The sequence below is a fragment of the Salvelinus alpinus genome, chromosome 23 (genome assembly GCF_045679555.1).
Source record: "Salvelinus alpinus chromosome 23, SLU_Salpinus.1, whole genome shotgun sequence".
In the NCBI taxonomy this organism is placed as follows: Eukaryota; Metazoa; Chordata; class Actinopteri; order Salmoniformes; family Salmonidae; genus Salvelinus; species Salvelinus alpinus.
In genome coordinates this window covers 22,407,059-22,434,524 of record NC_092108.1, presented here as the reverse complement: position 1 = coordinate 22,434,524, position 27,466 = coordinate 22,407,059, and the positions used below count along the sequence as shown (strand labels likewise).

The 27,466-nt window shown below is 44.2% G+C and overlaps 1 protein-coding gene across 1 annotated transcript in view; it reads left to right on the top strand.

The window, feature by feature from the left end:
- The window catches only part of LOC139551243 (obscurin-like), a 91,662-nt gene that overhangs the window by 53,728 nt on the left and 10,468 nt on the right, over positions 1 to 27,466 (top strand). Inside the window, exons 41-63 of the mRNA XM_071362730.1 lie at positions 427 to 690; positions 3,352 to 3,630; positions 4,102 to 4,359; positions 4,642 to 4,908; positions 5,357 to 5,632; positions 7,547 to 7,813; positions 8,415 to 8,690; positions 8,968 to 9,240; positions 13,529 to 13,819; positions 14,088 to 14,360; positions 14,974 to 16,371; positions 17,369 to 17,650; positions 17,872 to 17,953; positions 18,099 to 18,220; positions 19,223 to 19,420; positions 19,576 to 19,608; positions 19,757 to 19,855; positions 20,608 to 20,826; positions 21,053 to 21,223; positions 23,284 to 23,423; positions 23,743 to 23,943; positions 24,068 to 24,144; positions 24,506 to 24,676. Coding sequence (XP_071218831.1) covers positions 427 to 690; positions 3,352 to 3,630; positions 4,102 to 4,359; positions 4,642 to 4,908; positions 5,357 to 5,632; positions 7,547 to 7,813; positions 8,415 to 8,690; positions 8,968 to 9,240; positions 13,529 to 13,819; positions 14,088 to 14,360; positions 14,974 to 16,371; positions 17,369 to 17,650; positions 17,872 to 17,953; positions 18,099 to 18,220; positions 19,223 to 19,420; positions 19,576 to 19,608; positions 19,757 to 19,855; positions 20,608 to 20,826; positions 21,053 to 21,223; positions 23,284 to 23,423; positions 23,743 to 23,943; positions 24,068 to 24,144; positions 24,506 to 24,676 — 5,917 coding nt within the window. The remainder of the gene's footprint in view (positions 1 to 426; positions 691 to 3,351; positions 3,631 to 4,101; positions 4,360 to 4,641; positions 4,909 to 5,356; positions 5,633 to 7,546; positions 7,814 to 8,414; positions 8,691 to 8,967; positions 9,241 to 13,528; positions 13,820 to 14,087; positions 14,361 to 14,973; positions 16,372 to 17,368; positions 17,651 to 17,871; positions 17,954 to 18,098; positions 18,221 to 19,222; positions 19,421 to 19,575; positions 19,609 to 19,756; positions 19,856 to 20,607; positions 20,827 to 21,052; positions 21,224 to 23,283; positions 23,424 to 23,742; positions 23,944 to 24,067; positions 24,145 to 24,505; positions 24,677 to 27,466) is intronic.

The following is a 27,466-nucleotide window of genomic DNA, read 5'->3' as shown; positions in this document are numbered from 1 at the left end:
TGACTTTTACTAGACCTAACCATTTTCCATTGTACCGCAATACTTGGAGCCATTCTGTCCATTCTTTCATAGATTCTTCATGTCTTTTATCTTCTCTTATCTATAATGGATCTCTCAATTCATGTTAATCTTGTTGTGGAGATTGATTATTATAGCAGTGTATGCCATTGGTAGGCCACTTGTTAATTTCTCTCACATTACAACATAGCAAGAAACAAGAAACCTCCCCGTTTTTGTCATTTGCTATTTGAAACCTGCAGTGGTTAATGTCTGTTCAGCAAATGCTTTTAAATGTAGTGTTGAATGTTTCCTTTCAAGATATTGGATGTGATTGGATGTCCGTCCCGTCCGTGTCCACTCCTTAAACCAGGTAACGTCTCCATCAATCTTAACCTGGTCTGTATCTATCTTGCTGTGTCCCCCCAGGGGCCCCTGTGGTGTTCAAGAAGGAGCTGGAGAGCCAGGAAGCAGTTGAGGGGGGCAGTGTCTCCCTGACCTGTGAGATCAGTGCTGAGGGCAAGGTGACCTGGAGAAGGGGCTCCGTGCTCCTCACCCAGGGGGAGAAGTATTCCATGGAGCACACAGGTTCTACCTACATCCTGATGGTTCACAAGCTGAAGGTCGAGGATGCTGGAGAGTACACCTGCGATACTGGGGATAAGCAGAGCACGGCCACCCTGACAGTGAAAGGTAATGGAGCGTCTGTATTGACATCGGTCTCTCGTTTGCTGTGACTCTACATTATCGTCTGCTTTCATTCAGTGTGCAAACGGACTAAGAACTTCCATCTTAATACCAAGGCAGCAGCGACTCTTCCTGGGGTCCAACAAAATTAAGGCAGTTATACAATTTTAAAAACATTACAATACATTCACAAAAGATTTCACAACACATTAAGTGTGTACCCTCAGGCCACTACTCTACTACCACATATCTACAACAAAAAATCTGTGTATGTGTGTGTACAGTGCATTCGTAAAACATTCAGACTGTAACGGCTTTCTTCCTGGGGTGAAGGAGAGGACCAAAATGCAGCGCGGCTTGTGTTCAACATGATTTAATAAAGAAGAGACAATAACGTGAATACTAACAAATGTGAAAACCGAGACAGTCCTATCTGGTGCAGAACACAAAGACAGAAGACAACCACCCACAATCCCCAACACAAAACAAGCCACCTATACTGTATATGATTCTCAATCAGGGACAACGAATGACAGCTGCCTCTGATTGAGAACCATATTATGCTGAACACAGAAACAGACAAACTAGACACACAACATAGAATGCCCACCCAGCTCACGTCCTGACCAACACTAAAACAAGCAACACACATAAGAACTATGGTCAGGACGTGACACAGACCCCTTGCCTTTTCCACATTTTGTTATGTTACAGCCTTATTCTAAAAATGATTACATTACATTCCTCATCAATCTACACACAATAACACAGAATGACAAATCAAAAATAGATTTTTAGAAAATGTTCAAATTTATAACAATAAATATCACATTTACATAAGTATTCAGTCCTTTTACTTAGTACTTTGTTGAAGCACCTTTGGCAGCGATTACAGCCTTGAGTCTTCTTGGGTGTGACGCTACAAGCTTTGCACACCTGTATTTGGGTAGTTTCTTTCATTCTTCTCTGCATATTCTCTCAAGCTCTGCGTCACTGCACAGCTATTTTCAGGTCTTTCCAGAGTTGTCCGAGTTCTGAATGAATCTGAATTGTTCCGAAGCCACTCCTGTGTTGTCTTGGTTGTGTGCTTAGGGTCGTTGTCTTGTTGGAAGGTGAACCTTCACCCCAGTCTGAGGTCCTGAGTGCTCTGGAGCAGGTTTTCATCAAGGATCTCTGTGTACTTTGCTAAATTCATCTTTCCCTCGATCCTGACTAGTCTCCCAGTCCCTACCGCTGAAAAACATCTCCACAGCATGATGCTGCCACCACCATGCCTGACCGTAGGGATGGTGCCAGGTTTCCTCCAGACGTGACGCTTGGCATTCAGGCCAAAGAGTTCAATCTTGGTTTCATCAGACAAGAGAATCTTGTTTCTCATGGTCAGAGTCCTTTAGGTGCCTTTTGGCAAACTCCGAGTGGGCTGTCATGTGCCTTTTACTGAGGAGTGGCTTCCGTCTGGCCACTCTACCATAAAGGGCTGATCAGTGGAGTGCTGCAGAGATGGTTGTCCTTCTGGAAGGTTCTCCCATCTCCACAGAAGAATTCTGGAGCTCTGTGGGAGTGACCATCGGGTTCTTGGTCACCTCCCTGACCAAGGCCCTTGGTTTTTGCTCTGACATGCACTGTCAACTGTGGGACCTTATATAGACAGGTGTGTGCCTTTCCAAATCATGTCCAATCAATTGAATTTATCACAGGTGAACAATCAAGTTGTAGAAACATCTCAAGGATGATCAATGGAAACAGGATGCACCTGAGCTCAATTTCTAGTCTCATAGCAAAGGGTCTGAATACTTATGTAAATATGGTATTTATGTTTTTATTTTTAATACATTTGCAAAAATGTACTTTGTCATTATGGGGTATTGTGTGCAGATTTATATAAAACAAATATAATAATTATCCAATTTAGAACAAAATGTGGAAAAAGTCAAAGGTCAGGGGGTCTGAATACTTTCCGACTGCACTGTATGTTATCGTGTGTGTGTATGCATGTGTTTGTGCCTGTGTGTGTCTCTTCACAGTTCCCGCTGTTCCATAAGGTGTATTTTTAACATTTCTTTATCTGATTCTACTGCTTGCATCAGTTACTTGATGTGGAATAGAGTTCCATGTAGTCATGGCTCTATGTAGTCGTGGCTCTATAGCAACCAGTTTTAGAAGTATAATCTGTGAGTAAGCATAGTTGTCGAGGTAACAATAAAATGTTTGTTGATCATGAAATGTAGGTTTCATAATCAATATGCGTTTTTATGTTTGAACCACAGTCTATTTGCCGTGTTGGGGACTACTGCATGTTGGTTTGGTTTTCATATTCAGACCTATACTAAGCTATTGTGTCAGAGATCACTTTTTGCATATACATATGTCTACAGTACCTTCCTACACGTTAGCCATTACGTAGGAAGTGAAATTGTGTTTTGTGTAATATTGTACTCTTTCAATGAGAAGTCCTAAACATTGAGTTGGCAGAAATAGTTTCACTAATATCCATGGTGTCTCCTGGAGTGCAAGTGTCCATCCTCTTTAGAACTCACTTTTAAATCGGGATACCAATGTTGGTGCTCTAATGTTGAGTGTTTCACCTTAATGAATCCCCTGGGAAACCTTGACCCCGGGAACCTTTAAATTTCTCACTCCCCCATCGTCACATTCATTCACCTCCAGAGTCTGTACGCATCACTCGGGAGCTGCACGACATCACAGTGACCGCCGGGCAGGATGCTGTCTTTGTGTGTGAGTTGTCCCAGGAGGGCGTAACCAATGGAGAGTGGTGGCTAGGGGATAACCTCCTCCAGAACAACGACCTGAACCAGATGATCTTCCAGGGCCGGGTGCACCGGCTGACACTGCAGATGGTCACCACTGATGAGTCAGGGGACGTGGCGTTTGTGGTGGGCGAAGAGAAGACCGTCGCCTGCCTACTGGTGGAAGAGAAGCCCAAAGGTAATGGAGATGTTAACGGAGACGTTAAAGATGGCCATCTAGTCCTCACACCTCTTCATCTCTATCTTCCATCAAACAGCATTGGAACAACCTCTGTTCATCTGCTGTGCACCATCATCCATTCCATTCTAACCTTTCTTTATACGTGTGTTGGCCATCCTCCTGGCTTTTCTTTTTATAGCATCTTTGTCTTTAAAGATACTATAAAATTAAGTTGACAACAAGATTGTTGTCAGTGACATAAACATATCACTTTGCTAACTTCAGTATCAATTTGAATATCAATTGAGTGATGCACGCCTAATGGACATAGTCTTTATGGTTAGCATTGGCGGCATTGTAGACCTGTGGAAAAAGAGCCACTTTAAACACTGCCCATAGAAATACCATACAAGTTTGACATGCATGACATCTGACACTCAAAGTGCATTACACTGTATGTACTTAGCTTGGGATTTCCCATATCTACAGTCTTAATCCTAGAGAAGCCTCATGACACAGTGGCCCTGGAGGGTGAGACAGTCACCCTGTCCTGCACCGTCTCCGACCCCACGGCCACTATCAACTGGAGCAGGAATGATGTTGCAATCAAAGCAGGCCTCAAGTACGACCTGCGGAAGAATGGAGCTCTCATGCAGCTCCGTATCCACAACCTGGACATGGAGGACTCTGGAACTTACTGCTGCGATACCGGGGATGCACAGTGCACCGTCACATTGACTGTGGAAGGTAAAGAATGATGCTGCCACTTGAAAAGTTTGGACCCTCTACACTGCATCTAATGAGTACTAGAAAATAGTCTCCTAAAATTGAAGGCTCAGAATCAAGATAAACTCAGGATGAGTTCCCCCACAATACTGTTATTAACTTGCTTGCCCTCTACAAACTATCAGGCACCCAGTCTTCCGTCAACATACAACAGAGCCATCTTACGCCCCTGTCCACCATGCCATCATCGTCTACACATCTTCTATTGTCCGACACTGATGTAATGTCTCCTACTTCCACCAGGTGCCCCGGCATTCTTCCAGAAGGAGCTGAAGAACAAGGAAGCCCAGGAAGGCGATGATATCACTCTGCGCTGTGAGCTCTCCAAGGCGTGCACTCAAGTGGAATGGAGGAAGGGAGGCATTGTCCTCCAGGCTGGTAAGAAGTATGAGATGAGGCAGGAGGGCTGCGTTCAGGAGCTCCGCATTCGTAACCTGGAGCCAGAGGACAATGGCTACTATACCTGCGATGCTGGAGACCAGCTCACCACGGCGTCGGTGGCAGTGCAAGGTATCATGTCACAACTACATCATCTGTCCCTGAAACGGTTCATTTCTGTATCGTTTTTTCATTTCTCTAGGATCAAGGAAGGAATTCCTAACAGTTTATAATACACTTGTTGAAACCACAAAGGCTATTGTATGTTTTTCAGCAAGTTAAAGATGATCAGTTGTAGGATGTAATTGTAAATTAAAAAGTATTGATTGAAAACAGATGGTTAACATTTAGTTGAACAAAATGTATATTATATCATGGAACGTGTAGGGAATAAATAACCCAATGAAGTGAGCAAGGATGCTTGCCCTCTTAAAGTCAAAGTTTAAATGAGGAATGAGACAGGTCAAGGTCGAAGTAATCTTTATTATCCCATAGGCTGGCATTGGGAGAGTTTGAGGTGAGTTGTGTGACTGTGAGTGGCAGTAGCTGAGTGTCTGACTGTATCTCCACTACTCTGCAGAGGCAGAAGTCCTCATAGTGTGTGGTCTAAAGAGCACCGATGTCTTTTTGGGCGAGTGGGCCACCTTCTCCTGCCAGCTGTCCCGCGGTGTGAGGCCCGGGGAGGTGCAGTGGTGGCTGGACGGGACCCTTCTCCAGGACAGCCCCTCCAGCGAGATAGGGCTGAGCCAGGGCCACGTCCACACTCTCACCCTAAAGGACCTGGCCCCGGACGCCTCGGGCACCGTCACGTTCAAAGCCTGCAGCCTGGTGTCCTACGCCAAGCTCTTAGTTAAAGGTATCAGGGAGGAGGAACTAGAGGGATTGAGAGGAGGAGGAGAGTGACTTCTAAAGATCCAACTGTGTTCTCCAGACCTTACAGCATCAATGCTCATAATACTCAACATACATATGTGTGATTAGATATAAAATTCAATTATGGTATTTATCTCTAAGTGACCAACATAGCATTTTCACCACATTGAGAGTAGACTACTATTTGCACACTTTCTGTCCATGGCTAATGTTAATCTTGACAGTATTATGCCAGTGTCCTCAAGAGTTCAAAGCTCCCTGATTCAGTAGTGGGAATGACTAGTTCAGTAGCGAAGGTCTTTTTGTGCCTCATCCATGCATGCTTCCATGCATGAGCATACATTTGAGTCATTTCACTAATAGAGTTAGAATGAGAGTTTTCATGCTGCATGCTTTTGATAAGACCAAAACATACACGATGGTGCAGCAGTAGAGGATGTTTCCACCAGTTTCTTAGTAATATGGAGCAAGAGCAATGTTATCCAATGAGGATTCACACCCATAGTTCCATTGTGTATCTATACTTTTAGCTAATAATGGCAAATGGTACCTAACAGTTGTGGTTTACAGAATATCTAGTTGTAATAGAGTAGGACTGGTGGACATATTTTGATAATTAAAGGTGGCATATGCAGAAATCGCACCGTCATTCCTGATTGCAAAAATTTGAATAGTTCACCTAATTTCAGTTTGTGTGTAGAGAATCATTGTACCATCTAAAGCGCTTTGAAATACATTTTCAATAACCAAAAATAATGTGTTTGAAGCTGGTTTACAAAACCGAAAGTAAAAGATGCAAAAACGAAACTTGAGAATGGTAAGCGTAGAAATAGCGCACGTAGAACAGATCTACCACTTCTTAGACTTGCTTTCAATGAGAATGACAGATCTATAACTCACATTTATATGTGAATTTGCTTGGGTCACCCAAAAATTAAAATGTTTAAGTATGTAGCTCTTGGAATCATCCACTCTAATCTTATCCAACAATTATAGAAATCATATCTGCCTACTGTAGTGTATTCACATTGAAATAGATGACGTATTATGTCATCTATTTTGTGGCAGTATGTGGGATGTATGATTGCTGATAATAAGTGATGTGTGCACACAGGTAGTAATTAAGAAATGAAGTGTGCATTGTGTATTTTATGAACTTAGTTTTGATGCAGTTCTATGGGTACAGTGGGACAGATTTTACCTGTAAACAAGCTTTGCTGTTGTATGTCAACCTATAGAATCAGCAGTAGCTGGAAATGACAGTGTAGAGCAGTGCTGCTCCACCCATCCACCCTGGCCTTTCCCTTACTTACTCTCACTCTTCGCTTCACCTCCACCCTGCACTGCACCGCCCCTAGCCTGCAAGCACTAAAACTCTCTAACCCTTCCTACCTCTGCCCTGTCAGTCTGGCATCTCTATCCACCCACTGGCATATCTCCCCATTCTCATTGGTTGGTTAGTGGGCAGTAGTTGTGTCCAACTCCCCCTGCCTCTTGAGGAGATTGGGCTTTTCACTCCCCCTTCAGTTTGGAGTAACAAAAACATCTGTCACAGATAAGTAGACGTTCACATACTGTATCTAAGTGCATATTTGGCCACGGAGTGCTGCATCCATAAGATGTACTGTTAATCAAGGCACCTCTAAGGGCTTGCCACAGCAGCACACAACGCATACTAAAATACTAAGCCACCTCTGATACCACCAACAACTTAAAACATTTATCAAATTTCCCCCTTGGGGATCAATAAAGTTAACTCAATTCAAAGTAATATACATCAAAATACTCCAAGGTGTACTGGGGTGTTTATAAAGCCCAGGTATTGTTCTTTGGCATGTCGAGAGAGTGCATGTCAGTCATGATGACCTTGTCATATGACCCCTGCCCCCACTCTCAGACCCCACAGTAGAGGTGGTGAGCGAGATGCAGGACCTGCGGGTGGCTGAGGACAAGCCGGCTGAGTTCATCTGCCAGTACTCCCGGCCGGTCCAGGCCCAGTGGAAGAGAGACGGTCGGCCATTGCAGCCTGACGGCCAGAGGGTGGTAGTGGAGCAGGACTGGACCGTGGCTCGCTTGTACATTAGCCACGTGTCCACTGAGGACAGGGGGAGATACTCCTGTGAGGCAGAGGGGACCTGTGTGGTTGCCTTACTGGAGGTGGAAGGTGAGCTTCTCTCCGTTTGGAAAGAGCACCTTGCTATTCTACCCTTCCCCTGAACTTGTAAAAATGTTCGTTATTGTTTTCAATTATGATCAGCAGATAGCGATTTCAAGTAGGTCTTATTTTTATCCTTTAATTTATTTCATCTTTCCCCCCACCCCTCTTTAGCAAGCAAGGCAAAATGACAAATGTACATGACCTCTAAACCATGAGACCTGATCAGGAAAATCTCTGATCAAATAGGGCCCTTGTTTCTCGTGGTCAGGTCACATGCACAGGAAAAACCCATGGCCCTAGTGTGAAAATGGGTATCAGAAAACAAAGCATTGTAAGATTCACCAAAGACTGCATTGACGTCCCTGGCAGGTCATTTCATGCATTGTGTGTATGTGTGTGTGTGTCCAGCAGTTTTGTCAGGTGTTCATTGTGAGGTTCCGCTTGAATAGCAGCAAGTGTCAAGCATAAAAAATCCACTTGACCTACAGGCCACCGTGAACCTGAAAACCCCACAAAAGCTTGTCTTATGACACATTCTCCCCTCTCAGTTAAAGCTATTCTTTTACAGTAAACTGCCCTCTCCCTGCTCCCCTCTCCTCCCGTACAGCCAAATCCATTGAAATCCTACAAGGCTTGGAGAACATGGACACCATTGACGGCGGGGAGGCCCTATTCGAGTGCTCTATCTCTCGATGCGAGATCAAAGACTGCCGCTGGCTGATCGGGGGCAAGCCGGTGAAGGAGTCGCCCACCACGGAGATCGTGTCCTTCGAAAGTGGACGCCGCCACCTCTTGCTGCTCAAGGATCTGCACGTTGGAGACAGCTGCAAAGTTACTTTCCAAGCCGGCACCGCAACAACCTCCGCCATGCTCAACGTCAAAGGTGTGTCACCCCAATTAATGTCCAACTTACAGTATGTTTGTTTGTCAATTAGTCACCCCAATTAATGTCCCCTTATGTTTGTTAGTTCCTGTTTTTTCTGGAAATATAAGTCTTAGGCCTGGTCTACTGGTGGAAATAACATACTACAGATGAAAATAAGGAAAATCTGCCTGCAATTGCTATAGGAACCGAGACTAGCATTAGTTTCTGTATATGTAACAGTATTGTGAGTCTTGAGTTTGTTAGGCATTATATGACATGGATTTTGTGTGAGCAGGCTGGCAGCTGGATGTGGTGAGTGGTCTTGAGGACAAGGTAGCTGTGGTGGGAGAGACTCTCGAGTTCAGCTGCATGCTGACTGAGCCTGTGCCTGAGGCGGAGGTAGCCTGGTACTCTAACGGAGCCGAGCTAAAGGCTGATGACACCTGGGGCATGAGGGCTGACGGCTGCTCCTACCACCTGGTGCTTAGACAGGCACCAGCCATGCCACCACAGGAGATCACCTTCGCTGCCAGGGACGCCATCTCCATGGCCAAGCTCACCATCATCAGTAAGTGTCTGAACAGCCATTTTGGAATCAATAATAGAAGTGTTCTCCAGGGAAGTGATTCTGTTAGATCCATTCGTCTCTCTTTCTCCTATTCTCCGGTGTTGCGGTCTACATTCAGAACCACATTCCTGTTCATGTTAAATAATGTTGAAGTTATATGGCTCCAGGTTAATCTGCCTCACCTAAAGTCCATTCTGGTGGGAAGCTGCTATAGACCACCAAGTGCAAAGTATCTGGATAATATGTGTGAAATGCTTGATAATGTATGTGATATCAACAGAGGTATATTTTCTTGGTAATTTAAATATTGACTGACTTTCATCAAGCTACCCACTTAAGAAAGCTTCAAACTGTAACCAGTGGCTGCAACCTGGTTCAGGTTATCAGTCAACCTACCAGGGTAGTTACAAACAGCACAGGGTTGAAATCATCCACATGTACTGTTCACATCTTTACTAATGCTGCAGAAATTAGCTTGAAGACAGTATCCAAATCCATCAGATGTAGTGATCACAATTTAATAGCCATATCTAGGAAAACCAATGTTCCAAAGGCTGGGCCTAATATAGTGTATAAGAGGTCATACAATACGTAGTGATGTAGTGATTCTCATGTTGATTATGTAAAGAATATTTGCTGGTCTGTGGTTTATAATAAAGAGCAACCAGACGCTGCACTTGACACATTTATGACATTTCTTATTCCAGTTACTAATAAGCATGCACCCGTTAAGAACATGACTGTAAAAACGGTTAAATCCCTGTGGATTGATGAGGAATTTAAGAATTGTATGGTAAAGAGTGATGAGGCAAAAGTTATGGCAAATAAGTCGGCAAAACTGAATGGCAAACGTACTGCAAATTAAGAAATCCTGTGACGAAAACTGAATAAAAAGAAGAAAAATCTATACTATGAAACAAAGATGAATGATAGTAAAAAGCTTTGGAGCACCTTAAATGATATTTTAGGCAAAAAAGCAAACTCAGCTCCATCATTCATTGAAACAGATGGCTCATTCATCACAAAACCCACTGATATTGCCAACTTCTTGAATTATTTTTTTCGTTGGCAAGATTTGCAAACTAAGGCATGACATGCCAGCAATAAACACTGACACTACACATCCATGTATATCTGTCCAAATTATGAAAGACAAGCATTGTAATTTAGAATTCCGTAAAGTGAGTGTGGAAGAGGTGAAAAAGATTATTGGCAATGACAAGCTACCGGGGTCTGGATGGAAAATAGCGGACAATATTGCCACTCCTATTTGCCATATCTTCAATTCAAGCCTACTAGAAAGTGTGTGCCCTCAGGCCTGGTGGGAAACAAAAGTCATTCTGCTACCTAAGAATAGTAACGCCCTCTTTACTGGCTCAAATAGCGACCAATCAGCCTGTTATCAACCCTTAGTAAACTTATGGAAAAAATTATATTTGACCAGATACAATTCTGTTTTATGGTAAGCAAATTTACAACAGACTTTAACTTCTCTGGGATAGGTGGGACGGTAGCGTCCCACTTGGCCAAAATCCAGAAAAAATGTAGCGCGCCAAATTCAAATATATTACTATAAAAATCAATCTTTCATGAAATCACGCATGAAAGACACCAAATTAAAGCTACACATGTTGTGAATCCAGCCAACATGTCTGATTTCAAAAAGGATTTACGGGGAAAGCACACCAAACAATTATGTTAGCTCAGTACATAGCCACAGAAAAACACAGCCATTTTCCCAGCAAAAGATAGTAGTCACAAAAAGCAGAAATAGAGATAAAATTAATCACTAACCTTTGATGATCTTCATCAGATGACACTCATAGGACATCATGTTACACAATACATTTATCTTTTGTTCGATAATGTGCATATTTATATCCACAAATCTCGGTTTACATTGGCGCCATGTTCAGAAATGCCTCCAAAATATCCGGAGTAATTGCAGAGAGCCACGTCAAATAACAGAAATACTCATCATAAACTTTGATGAAATATACATGTTTTACACATAATTAAAGATACACTTGTATGTGTCAGATTTGTAAAAAACTTTACGTAAAAAGCACACCATGCAATAATCTGAGACGGCGCTCAGATTTAACAACATTTCTCCGCCATGTTGGAGTCAACAGAAATACGAAATTACATCATAAATATTCCCTTACCTTTGATTATGTTCATCAGAATGCACTGCCAGGAATCCTAGTTCCACAATAAATCGTTGTTTAGTTCGATAATGTCCATTACTTATGTCCAATTAGCTACTTTTGCTAGCATGTGTAGTACACGTGTCCAAACGCTCGCGCAGAGCAGGCAAACGTCGGACGAAAACTTCAAAAAGTTATATTACAAGTCGAATAAACTGGTCAAACTTAGTAGAGAATCAATCTTCAGGATGTTGTTATCATTTATATCCAATAAGGTTCCAACCGGAGAATTCTTTTCAGTCTCTATAAGTAATGGAACGCATGGCGATATCATGAGGAATGCGCGTGACCAGGAACTGGCAATCTGCCAGACCACTGACTCAAACACCTCCCATCCGGTCCCACATTACAGTATGGGCTTCATTTAGCGTTCTACAGACTGTTGACATCTAGTGGAAGGCGTAGGAAGTGCAAACAGATCCATATATTACAGGGAATTGAATAGGCGATGAGTTTAACAACGACCAGTCTCAGAATTCTCACTTCCTGTTTGGATTTTTTCTCAGGTTTTTTCCTGCCATATGAGTTCTGTAATACTCACAGACATCATTTGAACAGTTTTAGAAACTTCAGAGTGTTTTATATCCAATAGTAATCTGGGACAGTGTAGGAGGCAGTTCACTATGGGCACGCAATTCATCCAAAAGTGAAAATGCTGCCCCCTATATCAAAGAAGTTAAGCACGCTTATAGAGAATGCTTATAGGGAACGACAGTCAACAAGCACAGCACTTACACAAATTACTGATTGGCTGAGAGAAATTGATGCAAAAAAAATTGTGGAGGCTGTTTTGTTAGATTTCAGTGCGGCTTTTGGCATTATTGATCATAGTCTGCTGCTGGAAAACATATGTGTTATGGCTTTACATCCCCTGTTATATTGTGGATCAAGAGTTACCTGTCTAACAGAGAACAGAGGGTTTTCTTTAACATAATCCAGGTAAAATCAGGAATTCCTCAGGGCAACTGTCTAGGCCCCTTACTTTATTCAATCTTGATTAACGACAAGCCAGTGTGTCTATGTACAGTTGAAGTTGGAAGTTTACATACACTTAAGTTGGATTCATTAACACTCATTTTTCAACCACTCCACAAATTTCTTGTTAACAAACTGTAGTTTTGGCAAGTCGGTTAGGACACCTACTTTGTGCATGACACAAGTAATTTTTCCAACAACTGTTTACAGACAGATTATTTCACTTATAATTCACTGTATCACAATTCCAGTGGGTCAGAAGTTTACATACACTAAGTTGACTGCGCCTTTAAACAGCTTGGAAAATTCCAGAAAATGATGTCATGGCTTTAGAAGCTTCTGATAGGCTAATTGACATAATTTGAGTGTACCTGTGGATCTATTTCAAGGCCAACCTTCAAACTCTGACCGCTGTTCAGTCGTGTTGTCAGGTACCACAAAGAGGGACTTAGGGAAATTACAATTGGTTTGAACAGGGCAGCACGGCTAGCCCTTAAAAGTGCATGGGGGCGCTAACATTAATGATATGCATGTCATCTCTCGAGGCTCATAGTGGAGGGGAGATTGACTTCATCACTACTGGTTTTTGTAAGAAGTGTTGACATTCTGAATGCACCAAGCTGTCTATTTAAACTACTAGCACACAGCTGAGACACCCATGCGTACCCCACAAGACATGTCACCAGAGGTCTCTTCACAATCCCCAAGTCCAGAACAGACTATGGGAGGCGGACAGTACTACAAAGAGCCATGACTACATGGAACTCTATTCCACATCAGGTAACTGATGCAAGCTGTAGAATCAGATTCTTTTTTAAAGATACAAATACACCTTATGGAACAGTGGGGACTGTGAAGAGACACACAGGTACAGGGACACGCATACACACAAACAATAGCACTCTACACACGTACATTGAAATAACGTTGTATGGTGTTATTATACATTTTGTATTGTAGATATGTAACGGTGTGCTAATGCTATATGATCTTTTGTTTGTGTAATATAAGTGCCTTGGCAGCAGCTAATGGGGATCCCTAATAATTACAAATACAAATTCCTCTCTCTTCAAACCCACCACTGACCCACTCTCCTTTCATAGCTGTTCCTGACCCCCCGGAGGACCCAGAGCTGGTCAGTAAGAGTAAGCAGGCGGTGACCCTGTCTTGGTTCACACCCCTCAGCAACGGAGGCAGCCCTATTTTGGGCTACAGGGTGGAGATGAGGCTGGCGGACAGTGTCCTCTGGCTGCCGTGCCATGTAGAGCCTGTGTGTAACACAGAGTTCTCTGTGGATAACCTCATCCCAGGGAGCGGCTACAGGTTCAGGGTGGCAGCCATCAATAGAGCTGGGACAGGAGAACCTGTCCAGCTGCCTCAGAGCGTTCAGCTGGGTGAGTTGGCTATATGATGAGCTCACACCTGAGCCAAACATAGATATCTCTATATGGCTCTGTCTCAAGCCCAGCATGTTGAACAACCTAATTATAACCTAGTCCTAGATCATGTATGTGTTAGTTACACCATTTAAAACCTAGGAGAGTCTAATACATTTCCCATTGGCATGAATTGTATCTGTAGTGTCCCATCTATTGGAAGAAATATAAATCAATCAACAACCAATCAATCAACGAACAGTCAATCAATTGTTTTGGTCCATAGAGGCTCCAGTGACAGTGACCCAACAGTTGGCCTGTCCAGACCTGCAGGAGGGTAAGATGGCCCGTGTGGAGTGTGACCTCTCTGCTGAGGGCAGCTCGGTCACCTGGCTCAAAGACAACAAGGAGCTGGAGTATGGAGTAAAATACCAGGTCACCACAGAGGGCAAGACACAAGTGCTGCTGATCAAAGACTTTGAGTCTGCTGACCAGGGTGTGTACACCTGTGTGGCCTCAGACGAGGCAGAAAGCTCCCTTAATCTCAACCTACCAAAAGGTATACATACCCAAACAAACCAGAATATTATACCATGTAACTTTAATTTTGCTTTTCCATTCGCCCACATTAATTTATTATGAAACTCTTGTAAGCCATTCTCCTCAAGCCAAACTGGAAGCTTGGTGGAGATGTGTTTGTTATTTGAGGGTAAGTCAAGGTAAGTTCATCTGCTAGTTCTAGCAATCAATCAATCAAATGTATTTATAAAGCCCTTCTTACATCAGCTGATGTCACAAATTGCTGTACAGAAACTCAGCCTAAAACCCCAAACAGCAAGCAATGCAGGTGTAGATGCACGGTGGCTAGGAAAGACTCCCTAGAAAGGCCAGAACCTAGGAAGAGAGGAACCTGGCTATTAGGGGTGGCCAGTCCTCTTCTGGCTGTGCCGGATGTAGATTATAATTATTATCAGCTAGTAATGGTGTGAGGTGAGCTCATTCTTCCAAAGTATGCATGAACACACTACTCCTATCAGAAAATAATTTAATCCCATGGGTATTTGTCCCTACATGATCAACATAGTTCTTATAAATGTAATGTGTGTTGGGGCTGCTATACTGTAGAGGTGTCCATTTGCTGCATATAACCTTCCATTGTGTCCTGGTTGTAGGTGGAGATGGGGTTCAGTTGGAGGAGGGGGCCCAGCCCAGCCTGCCTCCTGAGGCTGCCTCCGAGGGTGATGTCCATGCACTGTGGGAGGACCTGGCCAAGAAACGCCGCATGAGCCGAGAGCCCACCCTTGACTCCATCTCTGAGCTGCCTGATGAGGAGGACAAGGAGCCCAAGACACCCAAGGGACCAGTCAAGGAGAAGAAAGCCCCGGAGAAGGTGGGGATGAAAGCCCTGGAGAATGAGAAAGTTGATGTGAAAGCCCCGGAGAAGGAGAAGGTGAAGGTGAAAGCACCAGAGAAACAGAAGGTGAAAGAAAAGGAAAAGGTCGTAGAGCATGTCATCGTCCCTAAGAAGAAGGTGTTGGAGCCAAACTTGTACACCAGCTCTGAGGATGAGTCCAGGCCTCCAACACTGGTTTCCTACCTGAAGAAGAGCAGCAAGTCCTCCCTCTCTGTGTGTGACCAGACAGAGTCCATCTCCACTGAGAAGTTCTACGCACAGTTCAAGTTGAAAGAGGAGACCACAGTCCAACAGACTTCATCTTCAGTACAGCAGATCACAGCACAGACCACAGACGAGGAGGACGAAGAAAAGGGGCTTCTGGATGCTGCTGTAAAGATCCAGGCTGCCTTCAAGGGGTACAAAGCCCGCAAGGACATGCGTCCAGTCTTCAAGGACGTCTTCAAGGACCAGACCAAGGAACCCAATGGCACCATCCACCTGGAGTGTGTGGCGGAGGGCAAGCCAGAGAAGGTGCGCTGGCTGAAGGATGGGGAGCACCTGGCGGACGGCAAGCACCACCACATTGACATCTACAACGATGGCACCTGCTCTCTGGTAATCACCGCCGTAACCACCAAGGACACGGGCGTCTACACCTGTGAGGTCACCAACAAGTTTGGGGTGACCACCCACAGCGGCAAGGTGACGGTGGGCTCGGCGCGGGAGGCATCTGGAAGGAGGCCCCTGACCATGGGCTACAGTGCCGACAGCGAGGCGGAGAGCTCGTCGGCAGAAAGCGAGATGGACGAGTCTCTGAGGCAGGCTAGCAAACGGCTGCGCCGCCTCCTCCGCACACGCCTGCCGGCCACGTCGGAGGAGGAGTCGTTCGTCAGCTGTGATGATGAGGCTGAGCTGCAGGCCCCCGACCCCAAATCGTACCGCGAGGACGAGCGATACATCTACATCCGCTTCGACAAGCGGTCTGAGGCCCAGGTGGCATCTCAGCGCTTCAAAGAGATGTTCACGGCCCAGGGTGTCCCTGTGGAGACCACCATCCAGGAGGCTGGACCTCTCAAAGTGGAGCTGCGCATCATGAAGATGGGATACACTCAAGATGGCTCTGCAACACCCACACAGGAGAAGCAGCTGCCTGCGTTCATGACAGGAGCCCCCGGTATGAAAACCAGAGTACATTTCTCTGTACATCTTGCTGCAATTAAGTTTGATGTTGCGATTATACCATAGAATTAAATAGGTATTTAATGTATCTCTATACCAAGTCATTTTGTCTACCATTCTATTTAGTAATCAAAATTAACCAGTTAAAACACAAAAAGACTAATGCCTTCGTAATTCAGGAAAGGTCATATTGATTTTAAGTCAATCAATGTTTGACATTGAAGTAATGTAGTTTATTTTGCTTGAATAATATAAATACATGTTTCAATGTGTTTAAATTCCAAACTTTTTTGCACATTAACAGGAGCCTTTGCTTGTTAGCTAAGACTTTAAGTGTGTACTTGCTAAATACATTGTCCTCGTCCAGGCTTTCATCTTGCTTTCATGGTGTATTGTGTGTTCCGTGTGGTTACTACATTAACTTTTCTGTCTTCGTGTGTGACCTAATGTTCATTTTCTCTTGTCCAAACAGTTTGTATTTCAGTCATGTCAGTGTGTGTCTTCTTTGATATGTTTGTTTTGATGTAGTGTCATGTGTCCTCACTTTTGTCCCAAACATTTGTGTTTGTTTGTCTTTGCTGTATTTTAATGGTTGCTTCAATTTCTTTTTACCCACTTCTTTCCACTATTGACACTATATATCCATTCTATCGTTCTATTCACACTTACCCTCCATTTCTCCTCATGTTGTGCTGCCCTGCCGTAGTCCTCAGTTTTAAATATGTTTGTCTTTGCTCTCCTTGACCCACTCCATTCTAGTATTGATACAATCCTTTCCATCCAATAATCCTTATGTTGTACTGCCTGCCTTTACACCCTTTCATATCTGTGCTTTTTAATGTACTGTAAAAGCAAATTGTAAAAAAATATATAGATAATCCTGATCAGTAAGAATTACACATGGAATACCAATGAAATTAATCCCCTGCATAATGAATAAAACCTCCTAATTTATTGTTGTTCCTAACTGATTGTCCCTGTCTCTCCCCCAGCTGCCCCAGTCTTCCTGACTGAACTCCAGAGCCAGGACGTGCCAGACGGTTACCCGGTCAGCTTTGACTGCGTGGTGATTGGGAAGCCTCCACCCAGTGTGCGTTGGTTCAAGGATGGTAAACTGCTGGAGGAGAACGACCACTACATGATCAACGAGGATCAGGAGGGCTGCCACCAGCTCATCATCACCACCGTGCTGCCCTCTGACATGGGCGTCTACCGCTGTATGGCTGAGAACACCAGCGGCATCGCTGCCACCAAGGCTGAGCTCAGGGTCGACAGTGAGTACAGAACATATGATGTTGATTGATAGGTTGGTTATTTTGTTTGTTATTTTGTTAGTTATGTTGTTTTTGTTGTTGGTTCTTTTGGTTATTTCGTTGTTTATTTAGTTGATTATTTGGGTATTTGGTTGGTTGGTTGGTTGGTTGACTGTATGCATAGGATATCCTCATCCATGTTATTTTGAGAGTAATTGTGTAATGCATCTCTCTTTCCTCAGTGTCTTGCAGCTCAGACTACGATACTGCAGCTGATGCCACTGAGACCGGGTCCTATATCAGTGCCAAGGGTTACATGTCTAGGTGAATGAGACAACTCAGAGTTTACAAGCCCTTTGACTTCGAATGCAACCTTCTTTACAACGGAATCCTGATTCCTAATAGTACCCAAAACGTTTCTCTGGTCATGTTACTTCTTTACTGACAGCTTCCTATCCTCTCCCCTCAGGGAAACGGAAGCCTTTGAGTCTGTGGTAGAGGATGAGCAGATGCCACAAGTACTGGATGAACTCCATGATGTGCACGTCAGCCCAGGCTCACCCATCGCTAAGATGCAGCTGAAAGTCAAAGGTTGGTCTGTGGGTTACTCTCCACCTCCTCTGCATTAATCAAACCCTGCTAGACTAAGTTGTCTCTGCTCAGTTCCTTCAGCGGTCGATAACTTAAATAGAGAAGAATTAACTAGAGTCATGTGTACCTAGATCTGGTAAAAAAGCCAAGTAAACACTCAAATGTTACGTTCGTTCTCCTCCTCGTCTGAGGAGGAGCATGGATCGGACCAAAACGCAGTTTGTGGAGAATACATGTTTGATTTATTTTTTAAAGAAGACGAAACGAAGAACACTGAAAAAACGATATAAAACAACAAACGACGTCAACAGACCTGAACATGTGAACTTACATATAACGAAGAACGCACGAACAGGATCAGACTAAACAAACGAAACAGTCCCGTGTGGTACAAACACGGACACGGAAAACAAACACCCACAAAACACACGTGAAACCCCGGCTGCCTAAGTATGATTCTCAATCAGGGACAACGATTGACAGCTGCCTCTGATTGAGAATCATACCAGGCCGAACACACAAAATCCCAACATAAAAATCACACATCGACAACCCACCCAACTCACGCACTGACCATACTAAATAAATACAAAAACAAGGGAAAACAGGTCAGGAACGTGACATCAAATCAAATTTTATTTGTCACATGCACCGAAATGCTTACTTACAAGCCCTTAACCAACAACGCAGTTCAAGAAATAGAGTTAAGAAAATATTTACTAAAAAAACTAAAGTAAAAAAATACAAAAAAATCTAAAAGTAACTCAAGGATATTAGATAACAATAACGAGGCTATATACAGAGGGTACCGGTACCGAGTCAATGTGCAGGGGTACAGGTTAGTCAAGGTAATTTGTAAATAGACTATGCATAGATAATAAACAATGAGTAGCAACAGTGTAAAAACTGTCCCCAGGGCAGGTAAGTCGGAGGCAATTTATTATTTCTGCCCCCAGGGTCAATAACTAAGTGAGTTGCTTACTCTTTGTTGATATTTCCCAGGGTTCCCTAGTCCAAGGGTGTACTGGTTCAAGGACGGCCACCCGCTGCGTTCCTCAGACAGGATCCTGCTGCTGGACAAGCGAGACATCCACAGCCTGGAAGTCCTGGAGGTGAAGAGGGAGGACACAGGAGAGTACTCTGCCTACATCAGCAACGCTGCTGGAACAGCATACTCCTCTGCTAGGCTGCTGGTTCTGGGTAGGTCTACTCATGACTGAAAGGTTTATATTGAGAGGGATTCCTGTCTTCTACTTAGGATGATGTATTTAGTCTGCATTATGATATGTGTGTTATTGTATACACAACATAACATTCTTGTATTTACTGAATAATTCATGGTACCCTCTCAACAGGTCCAGGAGAGCTCACGCCTCTAGAGAAGCACGGTATTTAATTATGATTTTATAATGTTCATTGATTAATTTATTTATTCAATCATTACTGCTTGCACTGTTGCGTATAGCATGTCACATTGTTCTGAATTTTGAGCTAAGTGATGATGACGCTTTTCTACACCCATGTTTTACTTCCTAGATCCCAAGGTGCCTCTGGTGCCGCCCCGCTTCCTGGAGAGGTTCAGCAACAGGAAGGTGAAACAGGGAGCCAGCGTCACCATGTCTGTCCGAGTGGAAGGTATCTATCAACAACACTGTACACTGAACTCATATATAATGATGGTATATTTAACCAATAAGGCCCGTGGGGGGGGGTTGTACAGTATATGGCCAATATACCACGTCTAAGGGCTGTTCTTATGCACATCACAACGCGGAGTGCCTGGATACAGCCCTTAGCCGTGGTAAATTGGTCATATACCACAAACCCCCAAGGTGCCTTATTGCTATTATAAACTGGTTACCTACTTAATTTGAGCAGTAAATGTTTTGTCATACCCGTGGTATAACACGGCTGTCAGCCGATTCTCATTCAGGGCTCGAACCACCCGGTTTATAAAACATATTATAAACTTGGTAATTTGTGTCATGCCTAAGAACAGCCCTTAGCCGTGATATATTGGCCATATACCACACCCCCTCAGTCCTTATTTATTAATTATAAAATGTGTGTATGTTTTTGTTTTGTAGTGTGACGCTAAGCTAGAGAAACAACAACTTCAACCTCAGATTGTTTTGGCATGTAGTAATTGGTTTCTATAGCCGCAGTAACAGTACAGTATATCTCTCAACCTTGGCTGAGAGTTGACCAAGTCAGAGGAGCAGACCCAGAATCAGTAACGCGTCCTATGAGAGATACGCTTCCATAAAGGATATTGTCATTTATCATACAGACATGCATGCGAGTCCACAGACTACTGTTTGATAAGACTATTCATCATACACCATGTGAATTCCCAAGTCCCACTATCTATATGTCTGCTCTCCAAGGTTCTCCCACCCCAATGGTGATGTGGTTGAAAGAGGAGTCTGCTGAGGACGTGTTGTGGATCAAGCCAGACACTAAGGGCTACAAGGTGGCCAGCTCTGGGCGCCAACACAGTCTCATCCTGATGGATGTGGGCTCTAAGCATGCAGGCACATACACCTGCATCGCCACCAACAAGGCCGGACAGTCCATTTGCACTGCCCAATTTGAAGTGGAGGATGGTGAGAAACTGAACGATATACTGTACTTGGTTTGTTTGTTTGGATCCCCATTAGCTGTTCACAAAGCAACATTTCTTGAGTCCACAATACATATTAGGGAAACAGCAAAACATACTGACACTTGCTTTTCTAATCATACATAATATAAATTCATGTAGTATATGCGTGGCAGACAGCAAGTTCTAATGTGAAACATTCCTAATGTATTATCTGCTTTCTGTTGTAGCACCACGACCAAAGGAAGAGACCACAATCCCTCTGGGGATTACTATCAGCCCTCCAGACGAAGATGTTGGCAGAGGAAAAATGCAGTATCTAGGTGAAGTTGGAACAGAAGAGTTCCTTATGAAGCTCACCTCCCAGATCACGGAAATGGTATCTGCCAAGATCAGCCAAGGTGAGTGAAAATGTGTCATGGGCTGTTCCATCAAAGCTCCAAAATAGGGCACAGTTAGAACATTTTCTTATTTGATTTAAAGAAATGTTCTTCCACTCTTTGTGTTGATTTAAGATCAAGTAAATACACTTTTTGATTTGATGCAAATTTATTTAGATTTGACATGTAACTTATAATGACTTCTAGAATAGGTTAAAGTAATGTAATATTAATATCTGGCAAATGGGGATATAACGGTCAAATACATCCTGGTGTATTGTACAGTCTGTGTGCTTTTATTGCAGGCTAAAACATTTGTATCTGCTTGTCTATGGTAATACAGAGAAGGTTCTTATAGTGTTTTAATAGCATAAGAAAATATATATGTATATGTCTCTAATATTGCCATTGATCAAGTCTAAATTCAAATTGTATATATACATTACCTTTGTAATGCCGTCATAAACACTATAAGCTATCTGTCATAACACTTCATCACAGTTTATGTAATGTTATGATAAGTTGCTCTCATCCCACTTGCAGTCCATCAGGCAAAGGGCCAACTAACACACCAGCGTTTGTTGGATACAGCTATACCGCTGCGACTGTGGATATGTTAGTTCCTAATAGAGCTTCATGTAGGCTTTAAGAATGAACAGCTCAAAGAAAATGTCATGCACATTGCCTCTTGCTGCTCGCGATTTTCTTTATGTTCATATAATTAAGTATGCTTTGATCTCTTTCTTCTCACTCACTAATACTTGCTCTGCTTGTGTTTTGAGCAATGTGTTGATTCCTACTCCTTGTCCTCCCCTACGACCGACAGATATGGATTGTCATTACTTCATTTCATCATCCTTCAGCCCTCCATCCATTCATTCACTCACATGCTCTCATCCAATCGTTAATTTGTTATTCAGACAGCACACAGAACCATCAAGTGCTCCAGTGGATGAAATCATGGCCCAAAGCCTCCAGTATGTATCCACAGTACATAAAGATCTCAGCTACTCTCACTAAAAAACAGACATCCTTTACACAAGTTAGTGAGTCTCCTCTTATGTTCTATGTCCTCCTCTCTGCATCTGTCTCTAGCTGTCTGACTTGGATTGGATTGATTGAATTTTAAAGAGGAGTACTACTTGACATGAAACAAGGGGTTAGAAAATGACGTCCCTCTGTTCGTGTTGCACAACAGTAAGAATATCTTGGCTATTACCGGCGATGATGACTTGTGGTGATGACGTTAACATACAGTATTTCACCGTTCAAGATACATTTAAACATTTTGAAACAAAATGGTCAAGATTCACATTGTATAGTGGGGGACAAAACTATCATTAAATCAGTTCCATTATTCTGCTGCCATTTCAGTATAACAAAGAATATATATACCTGGTCAAACATTTCTCCCTTTATGTTTTTGTGCTCCATGATATTTATTTGATGCATTAGTAGAAGTTGTGTCTTGGCAAAGCAGTGATTACCTGAGCACATGATTCAAATGGCTTTGAAGTGATACTCAGGATAGTATATAGCTGGAATACATGCCTGCACTCAGACATGTATGGACACAACTTAAGACCCCACGTCTTATTTGTACAGTATCTTTCTTATGCATGCATCTAGTGTTCTAACTAGTTTGTAATAGTGAAAACTATTTAATCAAATAACTTGTGCAGTAGCAGCAAAACTGTTGATGGCACTAATGTGTAGCTTAGCTAACCTTCTGAGGAATCTTGATAATTCATTGTGCTAACTTTAAAAGAAACAGTTATGCCAGTGACAATATTAATTGTACCGGTCAAAAAGCCAAAGCTACACATTCCAGGTGGTCTGTGGATGTTTGTGGCCAATTTCACCTTTCTGTGAATGTGTGTACAGTATTAGGCCTATGTGCATGTAACTGCCAAAATAAAGGAAACACTTGTGTAAATGAAGGATACTATTGACACTTAATGTATGTGTTTCCTTTATTTTGGCAGTTACCTGTATATACTGTGATATGTGGAGGCGTGTGTGTGTGTATTGTATGCTCTCCTGGCTGTCTCCCTCTGAACCCCTCCCCCTTGCTGCCCCAGCCTCACTACGTGTCCCGGGAGGCGATAGTGACGACGAGACCAAGACACCCTCCGCCTCACCACACCACGGTCGCTCTCGCCCCGGCTCCATTCTCGCTGACTCCTCCTCTGAGTCTGACGACCCTGATGCCAGGGGAGAGGTATGGAACTATATAAAAGGATCTGTCATTCTTGTTCTTTGTTTGGAACACCTCAGTATCACATCACTCATACTGGGTCCTCACTAATGACTCTGAAGTTTTTTCTCTTATATTTTTGACTGGATTTGCAGACTACTTACTTGACTTATTCCTTTCAGCTCCTAGTGCAGAAAAGGGCCTCAACTGGCCTGCATCACCAGCAAACCCAGTTCTGGGCAAATCTCTTATAAATACAATTATGTTTTTTCATCCAAGTCACTCTGCAAATGTAAGCTCTTATAGACAAGACTTTGTGTCTGATGTTCGACTCCTTCTACAGATGTTTGACATCTATGTGGCTACGGCTGACTACAACCCCACCATCCCCAACAAAGATACCATTTCCCTGAAGGAGGGCCAGTATGTTGAGGTTCTCGACTCGGCACATCCACTCAAATGGCTGGTCCGGACCAAACCCACCAAAACCACTCCATCCCGCCAAGGCTGGGTCTCATCTGCCTACCTGGATAAAAAACTCAAGGTGTGTTTGAAGATCCAAGTAATTGCTTTAGCACCAATATTGTACATCGACCTCTACTCTCTTGACCCTATTTTAGTTAAATGTTATTGTGTTCTTAATGATATATTAAACTATTGTGTTCTAGCTGTCTGATGTTGCTGGTGACATCCCAGAGGGAGGTGGAGAAGAGGTCTCAGAAGGAGAGTACAAGAAGAGACTACTGTGAGTCTAGAACTTCTAGAACTTCTCACACTCTCTTCTATTAGGGCCAAAACTTAAACTGAGATCAGACTGGCATGCAACTCTGACTTTGTGAAATCAAAGTGTAGAAGCACCTGCATTGTGTAGAAGCACCTGCATTGCTTGCTGTTTGGGGTTTTAGGCTGGGTTTCTGTACAGCACTTTGTAACATCAGCTGATGTAAGAAGGGCTTTACAAATCAATTTAATTTGATTTGATTCGAGAATTAATGTAAAAAAAAGAAAAAAGAAGATGGTTAGGATTCAGCTCTGAATGCACAAGCAAGAAACACCATCACACTCAACGACACCCCATAATAACCACAATGCTCTGTTATCCTCAGCCAACTGATTCAAGACCTGATCAACAGCGAGGTAGAGTTTGTCAAAGAGATGGACTTCTTCACTTCCCACCACGTCAAGCAAGTGGAGAGCCTTGACGCCCCATCTGACGTCACCAGCCAGAAGGAGGCCATATTCAGGAACATCAACGAGATCAAGGCCTTCCATAGCGAGTAAGTACCACTGACTGTTTTTTTGGCCCGTCTTTAAACAAACTTTTAAGGATGAATGAAGCTTTCATAAACCCTTTATAAGGCCTGTATATATGCTTCAGAAATGACCTAACTGGTTCTATTGCATTGATGTTTTGTCATTATATAATACCATACCTACCATTACAAAACATTAGGAACACCTGCTCTTTCCATAACACAGACTGACTAGGTGAATCCACCTGAAAGCTATGATCCCTTATTGATGTCACTTGTTAAATCCACTTCAATCAGTGTAGATGAAGGGGTTATTTTTAAGCCTTGAGACAATTGAGACATGGATTGTGTATGTGTGCCATTCAGAGGGTGAATGGGCAAGACAAAAGATTTGAGTGCCTTTGAACGGGGTATGGTAGTAGGTGCCAGGCACACTGGTTTGAGTGTGTCAAGAATTGCAATGCTGCTGGGTTTTTCACACTCAACAGTTTCCCGTGTGTATCAAAAATGATCCACCACCCAAAGGACATTCAGCCAACTTGACACAACCGTGGGAAGCATTGAGTCAACATGGGCCAGCATCCCTGTGGAATGCTTTTGACACCTTGCAGAGTCCATGCACCAATGAATTGAGGCTGTTCTGAGGGCAAAAAGGCAAAAGGGGGTACAACTCAATATTAGGAAGGTGTTTGTAATGTTTCGTACACTCTGTATATGTTACGCCCTGACCTGAGATATCGCTGTTTTCTTTATATTTTGGTTAGGTCAGGTTGTGACATGGGTGGGGACGTTAGTGTTTGTATTGTCTAGGGTTTTTGTATGTCACGGGTTGTTGTAGGTCTAGGTGATTTATATGTCTATGGTGGCCTGATATGGTTCCCAATCAGAGGCAGCTGTTTATCGTTGTCTCTGATTGGGGATCATATTTAGGTAGCCATTTTCCCTTTGGTGTTTGTGGGTTCTTGTTCTATGTTTAGTTGCCTGTATGCACTACTCATATTAGCTTCACGGTTCGTTTTGTTATTTTGTTTGTTTGTTCAGTGTTCATTCTTATAATAAAGAAGAATGTACGCTTACCACGCTGCGCCTTAGTCTCCTCCTTACAACGGCCGTGACAGAAGAACCCACCATAAAATGACCGAGCAGCGTGTGAAGGAGGAATGGACCTGGGAGGAGATTTTGGACGGAGCAGGACCCTGGACGCAGGCTGGGGAGTATCCCCTTCCGAAGGAGGAAATAGAGGCAGCAAAAGCGGAACGGCGATATTACGAGGAGAAATACCAACGAGGTAGGCCACAGAAACCCCAAGAAGTTTTTGACGCAAGATTCCGGAGAGAGGTGCTAGCATGAAGAGCGCTGCAGAGCGGGCGTGCTGGGGAGCATGTGACTGGTCAGACACCATGTTACGCAGTGATGCGCACAGTGTCTCCAGTTCGCATTCATAGCCCGGTGCGCTCTATTCCAGCTCTTCGCATTTGCCAGGCTCATGTGAGCATCCAGCCAGGACGCATTGTGCCAGCTATACGCTCTAGATCTCCAGTGCGCCTCCACAGTCTAGTACATCATGTGCCTCCTCTCTGCACTCGCCCTGAGGTGCGTGTCCCCAGCCTGGTACCACCAGTGCTGGCACCACGCATCAGACCTCCAGTGCGCCTCCACAGTCCAGTACGTCCTGTGCCTCCTCTCCGCACTCGTCCTGAGGTGCGTGTCCTCAGCCCTGTACCATCAGTTCCGGCACCACGCATCAGGCCTCCAGTGCGCTTCCACAGTCCAGTACGGCCTGTGCCTCTTCCCCGCACTCGCCCTGAGGTGCGTGTCCTCAGCCCGGTACCACCAGTTCCGGCACCACGCATCAGGCCTCCAGTGCGCTTCCACAGTCTAGTATGGCCTGTGTCTCTTCCCCGCACTCGCCCTGAGGTGCGTGTCCTCAGCCCGGTACCACCAGTTCCGGCACCACGCATCAGGCTTCCAGTGCGCTTCCCCAGTCTAGTATGGCCTGTGTCTCTTCCCCGCACTCGCCCTGAGGTGCGTGTCCTCAGCCCGGTACCACCAGTTCCGGCACCACGCATCAGGCTTCCAGTGCGCTTCCCCAGTCCAGAGCTTCCGGTGACAGTACCCAGTCCAGAGCTTCCGGTGACAGTACCCAGTCCAGAGCTTCCGGCGACGTTTCACAGTCCGGAACCTCCAACGACGGGCCACAGTCCGGAACCTCCAACGACGGGCCACAGTCCGGAACCTCCAACGACGGGCCACAGTCCGGAACCTCCTATGACGGGCCACAGTCCGGAACCTCCTATGACGGGCCACAGTCCGGAACCTCCTACGACGGTCCCCAGTCCGGAGCCTCCGGCGACGGTCCCCAGTCCGGGGCCTCCGGCGACGGATCCACGGTCCGGTTCTACAAAGGCGGAGGGATCAGCGTAAAGAGGGGAGGCTGCGTCCAGAACCGGAGCCGCCAACGAGGGTAGATGCCCACCCGGACCCTCCCCTATAGGTTCAGGTTTGCAGCCGGGAGTCCGCACCTTTGGGGGGGGGGGTACTGTTACGCCCTGACCTGAGATATCTCTGTTTTCTTTATTTTTTGGTTAGGTCAGGGTGTGACTAGGGTGGGTACATTAGTTTCTGTATTGTCTAGGGTTTTTGTATGTCAAGGGTTGTTGTAGGTCTAGGTGATTTATATGTCTATGGTGGCCTGATATGGTTCCCAATCAGAGGCAGCTGTTTATCGTTGTCTCTGATTGGGGATCATATTTAGGTAGCCATTTTCCCTTTGGTGTTTGTGGGTTCTTGTTCTATGTTTAGTTGCCTGCATGC